Source organism: Chelonia mydas, chromosome 1, assembly GCF_015237465.2.
Source record: "Chelonia mydas isolate rCheMyd1 chromosome 1, rCheMyd1.pri.v2, whole genome shotgun sequence".
NCBI classification, from domain to species: domain Eukaryota; kingdom Metazoa; phylum Chordata; order Testudines; family Cheloniidae; genus Chelonia; species Chelonia mydas.
In genome coordinates, this window is record NC_057849.1 from 17125647 (window position 1) to 17146908 (window position 21262).

Below are 21262 nucleotides of genomic sequence, written 5' to 3' on the forward strand. Positions count from 1 at the left end.
AGGGTGAGGGGTTAGGGGGAGTGGGGTATGTTGGGGGCAGTGTGGTGAGTTGTGGGCATTGTAGGGGAAATGGGGATGTCGGGGGGTGGTGGGTAGTTTGGGGACAAAGAAAATTTTAGATTTCAGAATTGGGAAATGGGTCCCTAACCTCTTCTTCAACCAGGGTCCTGTGTGGCCTTGTTGTGCCACTGATAATAGTGTTCCAGGGAAGATTTTGCCTGCAGTAAATTACACAGCGGAGCTGAAATTTGTTTCTGAGGTGCGTAACTTTTGTACACGGGGTAGGCAAGGGCCAGCGAGAGGATGGTTTTGTTTCTATTTTAAGATCCAGGCATGTCTCCCATAATGTGTGGCGATAAAGGTGCTGCTGTTCACAGAAACCATCACAAGATGGCGCTAAGAAATAGACTCATTTGAACAAAGACTGAGCATCACAAGACAATGCTGAATTTCACCAAGTGGATACTCAGCCCTTGGAATTTGGTTCCTGGGTCCCAGCCGGGTATTTTGACTCTGACAGTGACTTACCCCAGATGCCCCAGAGAAAGAGCCTTGCTTTGCCTTTCATCTGAGGATCTGAAAGTACTTTGCAAGGGTTAATTAGTCAGTTCCCCCTAACGCTGCTGCCATATAGCGACTATTATCCCCATTTTACAGCTAGGTAAGACGCAGAGAGGTTACATGGGAACAGTATCAAGGAGCCCTGACACCTTGCTCTGGGCTGTAACCATGTGTCAGGGAAGGAATTTTCTTCCAGACCCCTACTGGAGATCAGCTGATACCATGATCATGAAGGTTGACAGCCCTTATCATTTTTATCCCAGCTAATGTACCTGCAGATGCTTCTCTGGGCATTCGAATTATTTCTATAGAGTCCAGGTTAGAGCGGGGCAACATTTTTTGAGTGTAAATTTTTTCCAGTGAAAAATGCTGATCTGGTGACATGAAAATGTTTTGCGAATTCCTGTGCTGAAAACAAAATGCAAAAATTCTTAATCTGGGCATGTTTCATTTCAACCTTTTCAAAATGAAATGTTTCAATATTTTCAGTCTGGAGCAACTTTTTGTTTAGAAATTTCCTATCATTTTACTTTTAAAAACAATTCAGAACCAATTTGAAAGGCTCAAAATCAAAACAAAACATGCTGTTCAACCCAAAACAAAGTTTCGTTTTACTTTTTGATTAACTGAACATTTGAAAAATTGTTTTCACTGCTGCCTGAAACTATTTCCTCACACCCCCCTCCAATTTTTCAGACTTATCAGTGAACCAAAAAATCCATTATTTGCACAGCGCTAGACCAGGTCACTGGTGTAAGGGGCCATCTTATTCCTACTCCAAGGACATCTAGCCCTTGTTATCTTTCCTCCTTGTCTCAGATTCCTCTGTCACTAGGCTTGCAGAGGATGTGTGCAAAATGGTCTTTAGTCTCCAAGAGGCGTCTAACAGCTGGACCATGAGGAAGGTTATTTATAATGTTTCATTAATTCCATCTGAAGTTAATTTTTTTTATTGTTAGTGAAAGACAGATGCAGCAGGGAAATTCTGTGGGGACTCAGGAAAAGCCCCTGATCTCAGCAATCCAGTTGTGCTGTGACCTTTACTCCCGTCTTGTTCTCTCAGTAGTCCCTTCTCGTTGCTTATACTCTGCAAACCGGCTCTCCACTGTTTAAGGCAGCCCTTCCAGCTGGGAGGTGGGATGGCTGCCATTCTCCCATAAATACTTCACTGAATGTGACTGACAGCTGTGATGCAAACCAAGGTCTGGGGTACAGCAGGTTTGCACAGTCACCATATGAAACGTCAGAAAGGTGTCAAACAGCAGGCAAATCCACCCTTCCCTTGAAACAGAAAAATGGTTATTTTGTCCAGAAAGCTTTACCTAAAGGTTAAAACTGGAAACGATGGGTCAGATTCTTGCAGTGCAGAGGGGCTAAAAAGATGGGCAGCTTAGGATTCCTTTAGCTGGCATAGTCACTTCTTTGCTGCCCCCTCTCAGCCACTCCAGCATAGGGGGCATGTCATGGACATAGAGAGGGAGAGAGGGCTTGGCCACAGTTCAGCTGCATGCTGGCAATCCCTAGCATTGGAACAGCCCCCTGGAAGTCTTTACAGCTGGGTGTAATGTAGATGAGCCCCAAGGCTGCTCTAAATTATGCCATGGGCCACCCCACCCCACGTCAGCCCTGGGGATCGGGGGGACATTAAGACAGTTTAGAGCCAGCATTGCCCTCTCTTCAGCTGCCTAGATTCACTGATGCAGTAAGGCTGACATCATGCCTTTGATCAAGGCACAATTCTCATTCATGTCAGTGACAGATATGTGAGATTAAATGACTTGCCCAAGATCACATAGCCAGTCAGTGGCAGAGCTGGAAGTAGACCCCCCAGAATGCCTGTGCTGTAGCCAACCGCCAGCGCTCCCTCTGGATATAGCTCTGAGGGTGGAATATCATTGCTGATGTTACAGGGTTTCCCCCTATGTTTGCCCATAGACCTCCTACTGTACCTTGTATTTTCTGATTTTCGACTCATACACTGGTGCAGGAAGAGATAGTCCTGTGGGGCGCTGGCAGACAAGGTGGTCTGGACGTGGTTGGCAGGTGAATCGAAAGTGAACAAGGTAGGTTGGCTGGAGTGGGCGGGAGCTGATGACTTGCGTTCTCTGAGCAGGTGGTGGTTGGAGCTGTTTAGCTCGGCTGGGGAGGAGCGCGGACCATGGCTCACCAAGGGAATGTTCCTCAGAGTGTCTGTGTGAGAAAAATACAATGAGGATTATTAGCATGTAAACAGCTAGCCCTTTCTAGCTATAGCTCTACAAGCACCATACAAAGGCGGAGGAGGAAAGCGAGACGTACAGTGGCCTACCCAAGAACACTCACTGGGTTCTTGGGTCACCATCACCTGGCTCTGCAGGCAAGTGTTCTACCCCCAGGCCACACTCCACTGCCATTGCCACTCAATTAGGCACTTACTTTCAGTCATCAAAGTTATACCTGTCTAGAGATCTCAGCTGCGATGCACTTAAAAATAACAGTGCAAAAGCCAGCAATCCAATGGCAGCTTTGCAGGCGGTCCAAACACTGAATGGGCCATGGGAGTCTAAACTGTATTCTCACCTCCATATCATGACTAACACACATTGGCGGGGCAGCAAGGGCAAACTTGTGTTCCCACCGCCCCTCAGGCTGTGGGTAAAGACAAGATTTAATTCTCCAGGGTTGCCCATCTGGTGCCTTTCACAAGCACTAATGATTCATGCCAACTACAGAGAATTCTTTCCTGGGTATCTGGCTGGTGAATCTTGCCCATATACTCAGGGTTTAGCTGATTGCCATATTTCGGGGCGGGAAGGAATTTTCCTCCAGGGCAGATTGGAAGAGGCCCTGGAGGTTTTTCACCTTCCTCTGTAGCATGGGGCATGGGTCACTTGCTGGAGGATTCTCTGCTCCTTGAAGTCTTTAAACCACGATTCGAGGACTTCAATAGCTCAGACTTAGGTGAGAGGTTTTTCGCAGGAGTGGGTGGGTGAGATTCTGTGGCCTGCGTTGTGCAGGAGGTCGGACTAGATGATCATAATGGTCCCGTCTGACCTAAATATCTATGAATCTATGAACCTTGTCCTTAATAATTTGAACTTTAGATTCTTTAGGAAAATGCTCAGGCGTTCAGGGAGAGGGAGATGGTTTTGCTTATGTTTATTAGTGACATAGTCATGCAGGAACCCACCATATTCCTCAGCATGAGAAACACAGACAGTTATTGGTGCTGGCGTTAAATTAGTGAGTATCTGCTGACAAAGCCACCTAGGTGATCATAGAATCATAGACTATCAGGGTTGGAAGGGACCTCAGGAGGTCATCTAGTCCAACCCCCTGCTCAAAGCAGGACCAATCCCCAACTAAATCATCCCAGCCAGGGCTTTGTCCAGCCTGACCTTAAAAACCTCAAAGGAAGGAGATTCCACCGCCTCCCTAGGTAACTCATTCCAGTGCTTCACCACTCTCCTAGTGAAAAAGTTTTTCCTAATATCCAACCTAAACCTCCCCCACTGCAACTTGAGACCATTACTCCTTGTTCTGTCATCTGCTACCACTGAGAACAGTCTAGAGCCATCCTCTTTGGAACCCCCTTTCAGGTAGTTGAAAGCAGCTATCAAATCCCCCCCCCCCCCAGTTCTTCTCTTCTGCAGACTAAACAATCCCAGTTCCCTCAGCCTCTCCTCATAAGTCATGTGTTCCAGCCCCCTAATAATTTTTGTTGCCCTCTGCTGGACGCTTTCCAACTTTTCCACATCCTTCTTGTAGTGTGGGGCCCAAAACTGGACACAGTACTCCAGATGAGGCCTCACCAATGTTGAATAGAGGGGAACGATCACGTCCCTCAATCTGCTGGCAATGCCCCTACTTATACAGCCCAAAATGCCGTTAGCCTTCTTGGCAACAAGGGCACATTGTTGACTCATATCCAGCTTCTCATCCACTGTAATCCCTCGATCCTTTTCTGCAGGACTGCTGCCTAGCCATTCGGTCCCTAGTCTGTAGCGGTGCATGGGATTCTTCCGTCCTAAGTGCAGGACTCTGCACTTGTCCTTGTTGAACCTCATCAGATTACTTTTGGCCCAATCCTCTAATTTGTCTAGGTCCCTCTGTATGCTATCCCTACCCTCCACCGTATCTATCACTCCTCCCAGTTTAGTGTCATCTGTAAACTTGCTGAGAGTGCAGTCCACGCCATCCTCCAGATCATTAATGAAGATATTGAACAAAACCGGCCCCAGGACCGACCCTTGGGGAACTCCACTTGATACCAGCTGCCAACTAGACATGGAGACATTGATCACTACCCGTTGAGCCCGACGATCTAGCCAGCTTTCTATCCAATTTATAGTCCATTCATCCAGCCCATACTTCTTTAACTTGTTGGCAAGAATACTGTGGGAGACCGTATCAAAAGCTTTGCTAAAGTCAAGGAATAACAAGTCCACTGCTTTCCCTTCATCCACAGAACCAGTTATCTCATCATAGAGGCAATTAGATTAGTGATGTACACACACAAATACACCCAGGAACTGGAAACTGGGTCCAATGGTGCAACTATAAACTGGCAGCATCAAATGTCACCTTCTCTGCAGGGAAATATGGGGAAACAGAAGGAATTAAGTGGTCGTGGAGCAAATGGACTGAGGGCCGGGTCATGGAAGTCACCTAGCAGGAAGTTCTCAGCACTTGACAGGAATAGGAGGCTGTTTCTCCTCTCATTTACTCCAGTGAAAATCAGGAGAATGTTCCCTGAAGTCAAGGAGGTCACACTGGTGACAAACCAGCATAAGAGGAGAATATATTCAGGGTCTCTGCATAGGAAAGAATTAAACCAGGCTCCCACTGAAGGGCTCCTAAGGGCCTCTTTAAACAAGTTCTTTAGTTCCCAAGTTCTTGCCTTCAAGCTTAGCCCCAATTGATCCTGAGGAGGGAATACAAGAAGCAGGTGGCTGACTGCATTTGCCTTGCTGGGACATCCTGAGGCAAGGGGGCCTGATTCTTCTCTGCCTTGGGCAGCCATTCACACCTGTGCCCAGTGAGTCCACCATGTTACCAGCATACAGTGGAAGCATTTTATACCGTTTTTGTGCTCACTTTGCACAGGGGTAAATGACTACACAAGGCACAAATCTGCCATGAATCAGGCCCTAGCATCATCATGAACTCACTGGAACACCAGTTTACAAATGGGAGCTTTTAAATAGTGAGCTGTGTTTCTCATCCAAAGAACTCCCCAGAGGCGTTAGAGACAGGTGTTCAATATGCCTCACCACACACCTGTTTGGGATTATTACATCCTAGTTACAGCAGGGTAAACCGAGGCACAGAGAAGTGAGGTGTCTTGCCCAAGGTCACATATTGAGTCAATGGCAGAGCAGGAAGGCATTCCAGAGTCCTGATTCTCCTCTCCTACTGGTTTTATGGTGTAACTCCATTGATTCCAAGAGAGCTATTTCTGATTTACACCAGGTGAAGTGGGAAAAGATGCAAGGCCTAACTCAAAGTCCCCTTCTCTAGCCACTACCTAACACTGCCTCTGCACTGTTGCTGAAGGAGAAAATACATTTTAAAATACTAACTCTATTTCCACCCAATGCCCCTACAGTGATCCAGAGCAATCCCACTGCCATCCCAGCTCTCCGATAAATGTGCTTCAAGCACTTGAACCAGGCATGAATTTTTACAGCCAGGCTGTAAGCCCCATAAAAACAAAGAAATATATATTGGAAAAGCAGAGCCAGTTTAGTTAAAGTGGTTTCAAGAGCTCCCAGGCGAGGCACGTAATCACAATACATATAAAACTCTAGTCATATGGTACTGAAGTCACCATTTTTATAGCTGTGATTTTAACTAATGTAGTGTTAATGGGAAAAGTGTCTGATTGACAGTCCTGGGGAATTAAATCCTCTCTCCATGGAGCTGGCACAGCACAGTCAACAACAGTGCAAACGGCTCGTTTGCCTCAACTGTGATCTGCCTGGACCACCCATAGGGATTCATAGATAAGGATTATGATCAGCCTGTCTGTCTTTCAGTGTACAGGCCAAAGAACGTAACCCACTAATTCCCACACCGAGGGTATAACTTCTTGTCTGAGCCGCAGCAGCTCTTTTACAAAGATATCCGGTCTTGATTTGAAAATGTCAGGTGATGGAGAATCTACCACAGCCCAAGGTTAATTGTTCCAAATTTGTTTCTTGCGAGAGGAGAGACAGACAGCTCAGTCTCCATGTCCATTCAATCCTGAACCTTTCTGCCCAGTGGGGCAGATAAGTGCGAGTTGAGATGGTGGGTTTGTGAAGTGGACACCTGTGCACTAAGATCTGGACTTGGATCACAGCCTTAGTTCACACATGGCATCACTTCTGAACCAAACAAGCTGCCTGCCAGACTATGTGCCTGACAGATAAATATGCAGAAGTAACAGGCCCCGGCCTGCAGTTTTTGTCCAGGGAAAACTCCCAGTGAAGTCAAGAAATGGAGCCCACTGGTTGGTAGTGTTACTCTGTTTTGACCCAAGTGGCGAATCAAAGCCTGTGAGTGTTCCAGTTGGGACGAGAAACAGATGATAGAGGCTGATATTTCTTTGATGCAATCTTGTTTATTTACAAGGAATGTACAAAGTCCTGCTTCTCCAAACACAGGAGGAACCCAAAACAGGGGATAGCTTTATTGCTTACAGCCCTAAACCTCTTTTAGCCAGCACCAGACCCCAAAACTCTCTCTCCAGCTTCTTCCAGGGCTGTACCATACTTATAGGCCTCTGCTTGAATTTACAATACTCAGCAAAAACTCTTCTGCCCACACAGTTTAAAACTCTCGGGCAGGATCACATAACCCTTTTGTTTTAGGTGGGGGATTGTGATTAATTTATCCTTACAGTTATGTTAACTGAAGACTGCATTCACATCCATTAATCTCAACAAAGTTTTAACTCAATCCATAACAAGGTTTCACCTAGCTCATAACAGTATTATAATAAGTATTATTATTTACACAGCACCCAAAGGTGTGTTAGGTGCTTTGGGCCAGAGCTTTAAAGATGTTTAGGTACCTAACAATGGAAATAGGTTCCCAGGGGGATTTTCAAAAATGTCTAGGCATCTAATTCTCCATGGGAGTTAAAAAGCTGGCCTTCTGCAACATGTAAGAAGGCAGAAGTTCAGACCCTGGTTCCCTGATCCGCCTACATTGTGCGGCTAGGGTTGCCAGCCATCCAGTTTTCAACGGGAACGCCCGGTTGAAAAGGAACCCTGGTGGCTCCAGTCAGCGCTGCTGATCGGGCTGCTAAAAGTCTGGTCAGCGGGCAGCATGGCTAAGGCAGGCTCCTTGCCTGCCCTGGCTCTGCGTGACTCCCAGGAACCGGCCAGAAGGTCTAGCTCCTAGGTGGAGAGGCGGCCAAGGGGGCTCTGAGTGTTGCCCCCACCCCGAGCACTAGCTCTGCAGTTCCCATTGGCCAGGAACTGCAGGCAATGGGAGCTGTGGGGGTGGTGCCTGTGGGCGAGGGCAGCACACAGAGCCTCCGTGGCCAAGCCTCTGCCTTGGGGCCGCAGGGACATGTCGCCACTTCCGGGAGCTGCCAGAGGTAAGCGCTGCCTGGAGCCTGCACCCCGCACTCCAACACCCTGCCGCAGCCCTGAGTCCCCTCCCACACCCAAACTCCCTCCCAGAGCCTGCACCCTGCACCCCAATCCCCAGCCCTCCTGCACCACAAACCCCTCATCTCCAGCCTGCACCCCCCAGCCTGAGCACTCCGAACCCCTCATCCCTGGCCCCACCCCAGAGCCCACACCCCCAGCTGGAGCCCTCACCACCACACACCCTAACCCCCTGCCCCAGCCCAGAGCCCCCTCCCACACGCCAAACCCCTCATCCCCAGCCCCACCCCAGAGCCCACACCCCCAGCCGGAGCCCTCATCCCCTCCCACACCCAAACCCCCTGCCCCAGCCCAGTGAAAATGAGCACGTGAGCGAGGGTGGGGGACAGTAAATGACAGAGGGAGAGGGGCTGGAGTGAGCAGCAGGTGGGGCCTCAGGGCTGGGGGCGGGGCAAGGGTGGCCGGTTTTCTGCAGTCAGAAAATTGGCAACCCTATGTACCTCTCTGGTCGTGTGCACCAGACGGAAAGCAGGTGTAACTAGCTGTTTGAAAATCCCACAGTGTTGGGGAAAGTCCAGGTAAAGTGAAGCCCAGAGAACTGGCCACCCCAGCCGCCTAGCTTCGGTGTAGAGTGTGTGTCAGGGGCGTGACTGCAGATGGGGGTGTGGCTGGAGCGCAGCTCCGATGTACAAGATAAAACCTGCAAAGGGAGACTCTGATCTCCGTTATGCTGGCAAATACCACTGTAACTGAGATCAGAATTTTCCCAGTATAACCCAGGCCTGCCTGGGGTGCTGCTCTGTCCCCCTCTCGTGGCACCTAGCCCAGCTAGAGACTGAGGACTCTGCTACAGCCTTAGCTAAGAACAGGGTTTCTCAAATTTCATTGCACCCTGACTCCCTTCTGACAACCAAAATTACAACACGACCCTAGGAAGGGGGACTGAAGCCCGAAACCCATCACTCAAGGCAGGGGGGCCAAAGCTCAAGCCTGCCACTGTGAGGGGCACTAAAGTTTGAGGGCTTCAGCCCCGGGCAGTGGGGCTCAGACTTTGGCTTCACCCCGGAGCCCCAGCAAGTCTAACGCCAGCCCTAGCGACCCCATTAAAATGGGGTCTGTGGTGGGGCAGCTGCCCCACCCCTATGAGAGATAGGGTTAGAGTAGGCCAGAGCAGCTGTGCAGAAGGGCAGCCAACCAGGAAAGGGCCTACTGGGAGCCAATCAGGGCTAGGCTAGGCCCTATATAAAGGCTGCCCAGGAAAGGAGCAGGTAGTTTGTCCCAGACCTTTGTGGGGGAAGGTCTGTCTCCTGATCAGGAGACAGGTACCTTGGCTGGAGCAGTGCTGGGCAGGCTTGGGGAAGCATAGAAGGGCTCTGGCCCAATACCTGCCAGACTGTGGGCCCTGATAGAAAGGGCCTAGAGGGTGTAAAGGGCCAGAGGGGAAGTGGCCCAGGGACAGTTAGACAAGGGGAGAGAAGGAGGGCAGGGAGGCTGCTACTAGAGGGTCCCTGGGTTGGGACCCAGAGTAGTGGGCTGGCCTGGGTCTCCCCTCTTCTCCCCCCCCCCCCTTCCTCCTTGTACAGCACCTGGCTGTGGAAGCGTGGCTGTGACAGACTGCAACCGGCCCTTGAACAGAGGGGCTAGACTTGAGGGGTTGTGGTTGGCCACTGTGGCAGGAGCGAACTGGAAAGACTGCTGTTAACCCTCTTTCCCCTCTCCACCCCCCGGAAGGGAGTGAGTGTGGACTTGGGGGCGCTGCTGGAGGGCAATGTCCTGAAGAGGATGGTGTGAGCTGGGTGCAACATGGGGCGAGATGGACGGGACACCACCGGCAGAGGCCACTCTGCATGAACTGAGCTAATTCCCAGACTGAACAGGAGGAGGTGCTGTGGTGGGGAGTCACAACCCCGTCCCAGGGTCCCAACCCACTTTGGGGTCCTGACCCACAGTTTAAGAACCTCTGGCTAAGAGCGATATGTCTTTTAGCTCACACAGTAGGAGTGGCTCATACACTAAGTTTCAGGGATCCCGGGTTTGATCCTGCCTGCTGATGACTCTGGTGTGTTGACATTACACCAGCTCTAAAATGAGATTTTGATTAGTCCACACCCTTTTATCTTCCTCTGTGATTATTAGTAAACATCTCCTAAACAATCCACTGTCTTTAACCATCACTTATCACAGGTAAGGTTTGTTTCTCCTAACTTGACCATGGGATCCTATTGAAAGAGAATGTAAGAAACTGGGTGATGTAAGTGAAAGTTGCTGTTATAAAGATCATGTTCCACCTGGGACATCACTGGAAGGACAAATGAGGGATCTTTGAATTTTATCTGTCTTCTCTAGATCCCCAAATCTGGGACAGATTCCAATCTAGATTGAAGTCAATGCTGCTACTCTGGATTTACACTGGTAAAACTGAGATCAGAATGTGGCTCTTTGTCCTTGTGACACGACCAACAGAGAGAAGAATGGCCCCTCAGGAGGTGGTTTTTTTTTTTTTTTTTTCAGTCCTCTAAATCATGTCAAGGTACCAAACTGATCTGTCTGCTGATCTTTCACTACTGATGTATTTTCCCCCATCATACTGTGAACTTTTTCTATTGAGACAGAAAAAGCACATTAGTAAAAGTCCAGGAGCGTGGCTCAACTTTATTGTGTGGTTTGTACTAAACACAAAAATCAATATTTAACATTGACATTAATGGGGTTAGAGGAGAACTTAAACCTAACTCTTGTTTTCTTTGCATGGATATTAAAAATCCCTCGGTGCTTTTCAGGGGAGTAGACAGCTGCCTCAGTGTCCTTGGACACTTATCATTATTATTAAATATTTATGTTGCTATAGTCACTAAAGACCCCAATCAGAACTGGTGCCCCACTGTATTGTAGGCTCCGGAGATACAGTCCCTGCCCCGAGAATCTGTGAGCTGGGTTGCTGGCTGCATCAGTGCTCACACCAGCACAGAGGGAATGCAGTTTTTGCCTCCCCTATTCAGTGCCTGCTGAGATGGGGGTGGCCTCTGGCTAGGGCAGTCCAGATGACTTCACTGAGTTGCACCCTCTGCTGCAATGGCCTATATGGGGCTTTACAGGGGCACAGAATAGGCAGAGCACAGATCCACTCTGGCTACATTCTAGATCCATCCTCTTCCTTCTCTGGCCTGCCCCTGCAACTGGGGCTGTTGCAGAGGCAGTACAGGGTGCCCCTGCCCGGAGGTATTCCTCAGGGGGGGAATTTATGCCTGCCTCTCAGCCCCTTTGCACCAGCCTAGCTGACGTGAATGGGCTGTATGGCAACGATAATGAAGACAGGCAGCATACTAAAGGAGAGGGACAAGGATACAAACAAATTGATCCTATTTTCTATAAATACAGACAAGTCATAAAAAGACCATATTGGGTTAGACCAATGGTCTATCCAGCCCAGTATCCGATCTTCTGACAGTGGCCAATGGCAGGAGCTTTGGAGGGACTGAACGGAACAGGTAATCAAGTGATTTCAGGAGAATAGACAAGTGATTACCTGATACCTATTCTTAGCTTCTGGCAAACACAGGCTAGGGACACTTTAGAGCATGGTTTTGCATCCCTGCCCATTCTGGCTAATAGCCATTGATGGACCTATCCTCTAGAAACTTATCTAGTTCTTTTTTGAACCCTGTTACTCTTGGCTTTCACAATATCCTCTGGAAAAGTTCCACAGATGGACTGTGCATTGTGTGAAGAAATACTTCCTTTTGTTTGTTTTAAACCTGCCTATTAATTTCATTTGGTGACCCCTAGTTCTTGTGTTTATGAGGAATAAATAACACTTCCTTATTTCCTTTCTCCACACCAGTCATTATTTTATAGACCTCTGTCATATCTCTTAGTCGTCTTTTTTCCAAGCTGAAAAATCCCAGTCTTATTAATAAATCTCCTCATATGGAAGCTGTTCCATACCCCCTATCACTTTTTGTTGCCCTTTTCTCTACCTTTTCCAATTCCAATGTATCTTTTTTGAGATGGGGCGACCAGATCTGCGTAGCATGGATTTATATCGGGTGGGCAAACCTTTTGCCCCAAGGGCCACATCTGGGTGGGGAAATTGTATGCAGGGCCATGAATGTAGGGTTGGGGCAGGGGGTGCAGGAGGGGCTCAGGGCAGGGGGTTGGGGTGTAGAGTGCAGGAAGGGTTCAGGGTGCGGGCTTCAGCCTGGCACCGCTTACCTCGAATGGCACCAGGGTGGCAGCAGCACGCAGTGGGACTAAGGCAGGCTCCCTGCCTGCCCTGGCCCTGCACTGCTCCCGGAAGTGGCCAGCATGTCTGGCAGTGACTCCTGGGCATGGGGTGGAGCAAGTGGCTCCACTGCGCTGCCCTCGCCTGTGGGTACCACCCCCGAAGCTTCCATTGGCCGCAGTTCCCCATTCCCGGCCAATGGGAGCTGCGGGAGGGGGGGGGGGCAGTGCCTGCAGGCGAGGGCAGCGCTTGAAGCCCTCTCCCCGCTGCTCCCCCAGAGGCCGCAGGGACATGGTGCCGGCCGCTTCCAGGAGCAGCGTGGGGCCAGGACAGGCAGAAAGCCTGCCTTAGCCCCACTGCGCCATGGGGCTGGCAATCCCGTGGGCCAGATTGAAAGTTCTGACGGGCCGTAGTTTGCCCTCCACTGATTTATATAGAGGCAATATATTTTCTGTCTCTTTCTTAATGATTCCCAACATTCTGTTCACTTTCTTGACTGCTGCTGGATGTTTTCAGAGAACTGTCCGCAATTATTCCAAGGTCTCTTTCTTGAGTGGTAACAGCTAATTTAGACCCCATCATTTTATATGTGTACTTAAGATTGTTTTCCAATGTGCATTACTTTGCATTTATCAAGTCTTGCTGTTATAAATAAAATGGCAGACATCCCCATCTGCTCCTCAGCCCAGACACGCCCCGCAGGCTGCCCACCTCTGTGGAGATGCCTGTATGAAAAACAAAAAAGGATCCCAGTTTCACAGGTATTCACATCCTCAGGCCACGGTGTATTTTAATTATTGTTGCACAGGCCTAACTGCTAAGGCAGCCATTTTACATCACACCATAAGCTGCCTCTTCTCATCTATCATTTCTACCTCCTTCATGCCAAATCTCCCCTATGGCTACTGCTGCCCGACAGTCGTGGGAATGAGGCATGTTAGAATTCAACGGCATTGGGAGTAGATTTGATTGTCGGGGGCCATTCCGCCAAAGTGATTTGGCATCTACTGAAGATGTAGGGAAGCTGATGAATGCACTAAAAAATAAACAGCAATTTAAGGCAGGACTAATGGCTCCACAGCTCTCCCTGACTGCGAAGATGTTTATAAAAAAAGGGCAAAAAAGCAGGTGGCAGGGGAGCTCCAGTAAAAGCATGCTGCTCCCTCAAGGGACGCCATTCCATTGACATCCGCATTGATTTTCAAAATGAATTCCCATTACGCTTCCCGCACTGACCTGAACACCAAGCACATTAATGGGAGTGAATTCAGCACTCACTCACTCCATTAGGTTTGTGAGATGAACTCCATAAATAGCAGGTGAGAGATGGATTGTTCTGTGGGTCTGGGAGGGTATTTCAAGTGCCAGAAAAATAAACCCAGCTGCTGCACCATGAGGCTGCCAAGATATATTTTTGTTATTAGATAGGAAAGTGTGCTTTAGGTCAAACCTCAGCGATGGGTACTTTCGGGGAGGGATGGGGAAAAGTATGCAGTGTTAAAAGATTCACCTGACATGATGAGGATTATTTCTGATCCATGCTAACAGCTCCAGTGCTTGAAGAAAAGCCAAGGTGTTAGCTAGCATTTCTGTACTGGCTGGAAATGGCAATAGGTTAGAGGAAGGCTGATCTTGTGATTATGCCACAAGGCTGCAACTCAGGTGCTCTGGATTCCAGTCCTGGCTCTCCACAAGCGGCCTGAGTCATCTTGCACAGAGAGGGGAATGACTTGCCCCTCAGCTCCCCATCTGTAAGGAAAGGATAATGCATCCTTTCTATCACCCTTTGTCTACAGAGACAGTATGCTCGTCAGGACAGGCACGGTTTGTACAGCCCCTAGTACAATGGGGCTCTGATCACAGCTGGCATCTCTTGGCCCTACTGAAATGCAAATAATACCAGCTATAGGGTTCATTTTTAGCAAGTACAAACCTGCTGAACTGAATATAATTCCCATTCTCCTAAAAATACACACCTCATGCATGGTTGGCAATGCAGTGCGGAGAATGGGAGGGAGGGATTGGTAATAGGCGATGGAGTCCTGGCTTTCTCCACCATGGGTTCAAAGCCAGCCTCAGCTGGCATCTCCAAAAGCTATAGCCAGTTAGCAGGTGGTAAGAAATGAGCTGACAGGCTCAGTTCTGAGTGGGCAAGGTCATTGCAATGGACACTTCTGCTGGCAGGGTTGCTTTTCCAGAGCGGGGAGGGCATAGAGCCTACCTTGCCCCTCGGGGTTGTTCAGTGGGGGCAGCTAGCATCATCCCTGTTTGCTGTGATGTGCCCATTTCCTGGATGGGCAGAGAACATCAGTTTCCAGAGCCTTGTCTACATGGAGTATGTTGTTTCTTACCATTGTTCTCGCCCCAGTGCAGCTTCTGCAGTGCCGCAATAACGGCAGCGCTGGTGTAGATGGGGCACTGGTGTCTTTAACCACTGTGTGGTCTAATCCCAGAACGCTAGTGCTTCCACCTTTGCTAGCCCTACATTCTCCGGAGAGACCATGCAGGGCTCCCACTCTAGTCCCCCGCCTGCAGTATTATGGGGTAATGCCTAGTAACATCAGAGTTAATGTTGCAGCAGTGTTTCTGTTTAGAGCTATTGGAGAGTGCTCCTAAATCCACATGCTGAGGCAGGTGGCCATGAAAAAATCCTTGTGCCACCCAACTGTGAGTCTGCCCTCCTCTCCCCCGCCCCCCTACACACACACACACACACACACTCTTACACTTTGATTCTTTCCCGAAGGAGTCCCTCAGGCAGCTCCCAGGACTGTGCCTTTGTGTGCAACCAGTCTCAGGTATTCCTTGGATCAACGAATCACAGAGCACAGTGAAGGAGTACTAGTGGCACCTTAGAGACTAACCAATTTATTTGAGCATAAGCTTTCGTGAGCTACAGCTCACTTCACTGAATTCATGCATCCGATGAAGTGAGCTGTAGTTCACGAAAGCTTATGCTCAAATAAATTGGTTAGTCTCTAAGGTGCCACAAGTACGCCTTTTCTTTTTGCGAATACAGACTAACACGGCTGCTACTCTGAAACAGAGCACAGTGAAGTCTCTATGAACAGGTGTGGTACGCTGGAACTGTGTCAGGTGCAGGGCAAATATCAAGAGTAGTTATGGAGGGCTAAGGTACTGTCATACTCCCAGTTCCTCATGCCATCCCCACGGGGGCAGAGTTAAGGTTGTGTGGGAAGTGTCATTTTAACCTCACATTTCCTGGTTTTCCAGCCCTTCAGTTTTGGGCATTAAACTCTCACGATCTGGCAAGGCAGGGGGTGCACAGGGCACAGCGGAATGCCGATGAGCTTCACTCCATGTTAGCAGCATTGTTTTGCATGTGAACCACTCCTCAAGTTCATGCTACAGACGCTTTAGTGATCCCTTAAGGAAACATGGCCTGATGCTCAGCTGATGTAAATGGGTGTAGCACCACCAAAGTCAACGTTGTTGACTGACACCAACTGAGGCTATGGCCCTGCAGAGTACAGAGTTAAGATGTGCATGTTAAACCTTATGTTATGGTAAGGGAAAAAACAACAGACGCCATCCCAGAAGGAAAAATGTGAATCTGAAACTGTGGCTCGCTACAGTATTGACTAGGCTGGGAGCCAGGAATTTTTTATGACTGTTTTTCAATCTTAAAAAGTTGGTATTTCCCTCCTTGTTGACAGCTTTAAATTCCCTTGCTTAGAGCACTTGACTATTACAGGGTACACATTTTTACACAATGTTCCCGTGCTTATCTGAGTAAAATAATTACTCAGTCTCCTTTGGAAATTATTGCTCAGAAGGTAGTTTTTTAACCATGGCAGCTGATATGACAGTTCTCCCCTGCCTAGAGCCAGATACAGCCCTGAAACATTTCCCATGTTCACTGACTTGAAAAGGTGCATCTATGGAAGAGCTGTAATCCCTTTTCACAGTCAGTTTATATTCATGAGCTTCTTGTAGACACAGAGTTAGGGCCAGATTTGGTTTCCATATAATGTTTTTTTTTACTCCTGTGAGAAGTGCCATTGAAGTCAATGGGAGTGTTCGCATGAGAAAGGACTGCCGATGTGAGATGGCATTTGCGGGGCAGGTCCTGACGTCACTGTGTTAAATGATGCAACGCCCATCTGATACCATAGGCCTGCTTCTCCTCTCGCTTATGTTGCTGTGAAGCGAGGGTAACTGCAGAGGAGCCAATGGAATCATGTGGCTGTGAAACGGGAGTGGAGAATCAGATCCAACATGCCTTGGGAATACGGATCCTGCTTTCAAGCTCTGTTTTGTGGATGAGGCAAGAATTGCCCTTTAACACAAGCTAAATTCAGAGACAAATTAGGGTTCATGCTCTAGATGTGGATTAGCAGAGTGACCAATCAAATTGATCTATGAAGCCATCAGCTCTTCATGCTTTTGGCTTGTGCTCAAGTGCCTCCATAATGGCACATGGGTGCAAGTGGGGCAGGATCTGAGGCTAAAACAGGGAAAGAACAAGTTAAAAGAATTATTTAGACAAGCTAGACATCTCCAAGTTGGCAGGGCCTGAGAAAATATATCCCAGAACACTTAAGGACCTGTCTGAAGAGATCTCTGAGCCATTAGCAATTATCTTTGAGAATTTGTGGAGGACAGGAGAGATCCCAAGGGAAAATATAGTACCTATCTATAAAAAGGGAATAAGGATAATCCAGGGAACTATAGACCAGTCAATTTAACTTCAGTATCCACAAAGATACTGGAGCAAATAAACAATCAATTTGTAAGAAACTAGAAGATAATAAAGTGATAAGTAACAGTCAACATGGATTTGTCAAGAATAAATGAGGTCAAACCAACCTAATATCTTTCTTTGACAGGGTAACAAGCCTATGGATGGGGAGAAGCAGTAGATATGATATATTTCAATTTTAGAAAGGCTTTTGATACTGTCTCACATGACTTTCTCATACACAAACTAGGCAAATATAGCCTAGATGAACCTACTATAAAGTGGGAAAAACCATACTCAAAGAGGAGTTATCCATGGTTGTCAGTTAAATGGGAAGGGCATATCATGTGGGGTCCTGCACGGATCTATCCTGCGTCCAGATCTATTTGATATCCTCATAAAGGATTTGGATAATGGCACAGAGAGTACACTTGTAAAATTTGCCAGTGATACCAAGGTGGGAGGGCTTGCAAGCATTTTGAAGGACAGGATTAGAATTCAAAATTGTCTGGAGAAATGGTCTGAAGTATATAGGATGAAATTCAATAAGGACAAATGCAAAGTACTCCACTTAGGAAGGAGCAATCAATTGTACAAATACAAAATAGGAAATGACCTCTGAGGAAGGAGTTCTGCAGAAAACGATCTGGAGGCCATAGTGAATCACAAACTAAATATGAGTCAACAACGTAATACTGTTGGACAAAAAAAAAAGTGAATATTTTGAGATGTATTAGCAGGAGTGTTGTAAGCAAGACACGAGAAGTAATTCTTCCACTTTACTCAGCACTGATAAGGCCTCAAGTTCTCGGCACCACGCTTCAGGAAAGATGTTGACAAATTGGAGAAAGTCCAGAGAAGCAGCAAAAATGATTAAAGGTCTAGAAAACATGACCTGAGAGGACAGATTGAAAAACTTGAGTGTGTTTAGTCTGGAGAAGAGAAGACTGAGGGGGGACATGATAACAGTTTTCAAGTATGTAAAAGACTGATATAAAGAGGAGGGTGATAAATTCTTCTCTTTAACCACTGAGGACAGGACAAGAAGTAATTGGCTTAAAATTGCAGCAAGGTTGATTTAGGTTGGACATTTAGGAAAAACTTCCTATCTGTCAGGGTAGTTAAGCACTGGAACAAATTGCCTAGGGAGGTTGTAGAATCTCCATCACTGAAGGTTTTAAAGAATACATTAGACACACCTGTCGGGGATGGTTTAGCTAATACTTAGTCCTGCCTCAGTGCAGGGGACTGGATTAGATGGCCTATCAAGGTCACTTCCAGTCCTATGTTACTGTGATCATATGACATGCCTCTGATGGGAACTTGCAAAGCCTGAGACGTGGCTCTCGCCTCACCTCTTGCCCGGTTGTCTCTTCCTGTTGAAACTGACAGTATGTGTCTTTTTTTTTTTTTTAATGGGGATAGTAATATATCACCTTCTACAAGTGAATCCAGACAGTGGTGAGGCTCAGGAGGTGTCGTCTTTGCCACCGGTCTGGAGAGGATCCGTCTTCCATTCATGGTCACATTCACTAATGCAGCACTCGCACCACTGACACCGAAGGCATAGTGCCAAATCATAGGGTGAAATCCTGGGCCCTTAATGGGCACTTTGTTCTTGACTTCAACAGGGCCAGCTTCCAATCTAAGGGCATTCTACAGTGCAAAGTTAAGTCAGCAGAACCACTTTGCTCAGGGCAGTGAAAAATTTCACACCCTGTACAATGTAATTAAGCTGATCTAAGCCCCAGTGTAGCCACCACTAGGTCAATGGAAGAATGCTGTAGCATTTCTAGTGTAGAGATACCCTAAGTATATGACAAGACGTGGTTACAGAGAGGGGGAGTACCAGGAAACAATAAGACCATATTGGTCAGCATAACAGTCAGGGTCTTAGCGCACCAGCTGCCTGACATCAGTCTCTCTCAGGTCACTTTGCTTCTGCCAAATGAGCATGCTCTTTCTGACATCTTTTTATTTACCAAACCTTCCCTCTGACTATCACATTTGGAAAATCTAATATGAAATGGGGGAAAAAAACCCATCTCTCCTCGTCAGAAAATTGACAGAGCTCTGGAGCAGAGAAGTGAAGTCACCTTATAAAGGTCCATCTAACAGCTTAATGGGAAAGATGATCTCAACATTTTTTCCTTCCCCACTTCTTGCTGGCAGATTTTGATCACTGCCTTCTCTTCTTTCGTTCTGCACATTCTCTCATCGAACTCAATGCCCCTTAAAGTTAACACCACAATTCCTCCCTTGTCTCTTTTCTTCGGGGACCATTAAGACCTAGAAAGTCACTGGGTTGTTGTAATTTTAAACCCAAAACAACAGCAGTGTCGAAACTTGAACTCAACCCCCCCCCCCCCCCCCCCCCCCCCCCCCCCCCCCCGCCCCGAGTGCAAGGCTAGAGGAAAATCATGAAGTCATTGCATTAATCTCAGGCGGAGAGATTTTCAAAGTTACAGTGAATGCTATTTCCTAGTAAGATATTCTCGCATCTGCTTTAGGGCTTTCTATAGCATCCAGCCCATAGATATAGTTTCTGAATGCTAGGATTGGCTGCTCACCTACAGCAGAAGTTCAAAACTTACAAGTAATCTTCTGTGTTGAAATATGAAGCACAATGGACAACTGATGGTCATGCAGGGTCGCTGTTGTGAGATGCTGAGCACCTTAACAGTTTCAATGGGAGCTGAAGATGCTCCCCATTCTGTGTTATAGCTGACAATGATTCTATGGGCCAGATCCTCAGCTGGTGAAAATTAGTGCAGCTCTATGGACTTCAATGGAGCTATTCCAGTTTATACCAGCTGAAGATCTGGTCCATAGAATCTACCACTATCCATTTCATGTATTTAAAGGGAGCTAGGTGCCACAGGAAACTGATAATGGGCTACAGCTTTTCACCTCTAGGTTATTGGTTCAAATGCAGGGCAGGTTATTACTATTTGCATGATAGTAGTGCCCAGAACTGCGGCGGAGATCAGAGCTCCATTGTTCTAGGTGCTGTAGAAACACAAACTAAGAGACAGTCCCTGCCACAAACAATTTTCAGTCTGAATAGACAAGTCAGACAAAGGAAGTATCACCATTTCCTAGATGGGGAACTGAGCAAAAACAGATTAAGTGATGTGACCAAGTACATACGGGAAGCTTGTGGCAGAGGAAGGATCGACTCTACAGCTACTAAGGTGTAGTCTCATGCCTTAAACATATGACCATCCTTCCTCAGTAGTGAATGCAAACTGGTGGCCAGTGCAAAAGGAGCTGGTGGTCTCAGTCTAGTTCCCAGTGGAGAGATGTCCACATTCCACTGTCATTGGCACTCAGCAGAGAGGCCAATGACTGAAATATCCTCTCAGGTGCATCAATCAGCAAGTTCACAGGAAAGTGAGAAGTTTGCACTGCCCGTGTTTATTCTTTGGGTAAATAAAGGACGGCTGTCGCCTGGGCTGTCAGTTCAACACCTTTCCCAAACATAAGATTTTGCTGCAATAAATAAGCGATGCCACAATTGAGTTTGGCTTTTGCTGTTTTGTTTGTGTGTTACAAAGTGAACATTTGCTGAGAGGTGGGGAGAGAGAGAGAGATCAATGTAAATAAAATAACATCCCTGTGTGCAGAAGTGTCAGCAATCTCCTCGGACTGGGAAAAAGAATACAGAAACATGAGACCCGTCCAAAGCAGTGATAGCCTCGGAGGAGCATGGGAACGAGGGGAAAATATCACAGCATGGATGAGAGAGAGAGAAGGGAAAAGAGCCAAGTCAGATCATCCTGACCTCAGACCATTATATATCTCAGTTATTTTAACAGAAATCAATTATTTGAAGGACAAAGAGGGAAAAGGGAGAGAGGCTGCAACATAAAAGGCATAGCAATGCGCCTGATCTACCTTGTAGCAATTCATATGAGATTCCCTGCCCCATCCCCCAGCACGAACTGACTAAGAAGCCAATCCAAATGCTAATGCCTTCCCTGGTATTCAGATGTAAAATACATGAAAAACACAGAGCCCACTAGCTGCTTTAGGACTGCACAGAAGGCTTACTGTGTTGCTTGCTACCAATCAGTTACCAGACAGAGTGTTTCTGGGGTGCTAGTTCTGTCCTCTAACAGGAGAGATGGGTTCGAGGCTTGAGTCATAAGACTTGGATCCAGATCCAGGATTAGATTCAGATCCAAAAGCTCAAGT

General features: G+C 47.5%; 1 protein-coding gene across 2 annotated transcripts in view; it reads right to left on the bottom strand.

The window, feature by feature from the left end:
• Positions 1 to 21262, bottom strand: part of GAB2 (GRB2 associated binding protein 2) — a 193225-nt gene that overhangs the window by 25791 nt on the left and 146172 nt on the right. For both annotated transcript variants that reach the window (XM_037887670.2, XM_043528162.1), the window contains one exon: positions 2511 to 2751. In XM_037887670.2, coding sequence (XP_037743598.1) covers positions 2511 to 2751 — 241 coding nt within the window. The remainder of the gene's footprint in view (positions 1 to 2510; positions 2752 to 21262) is intronic.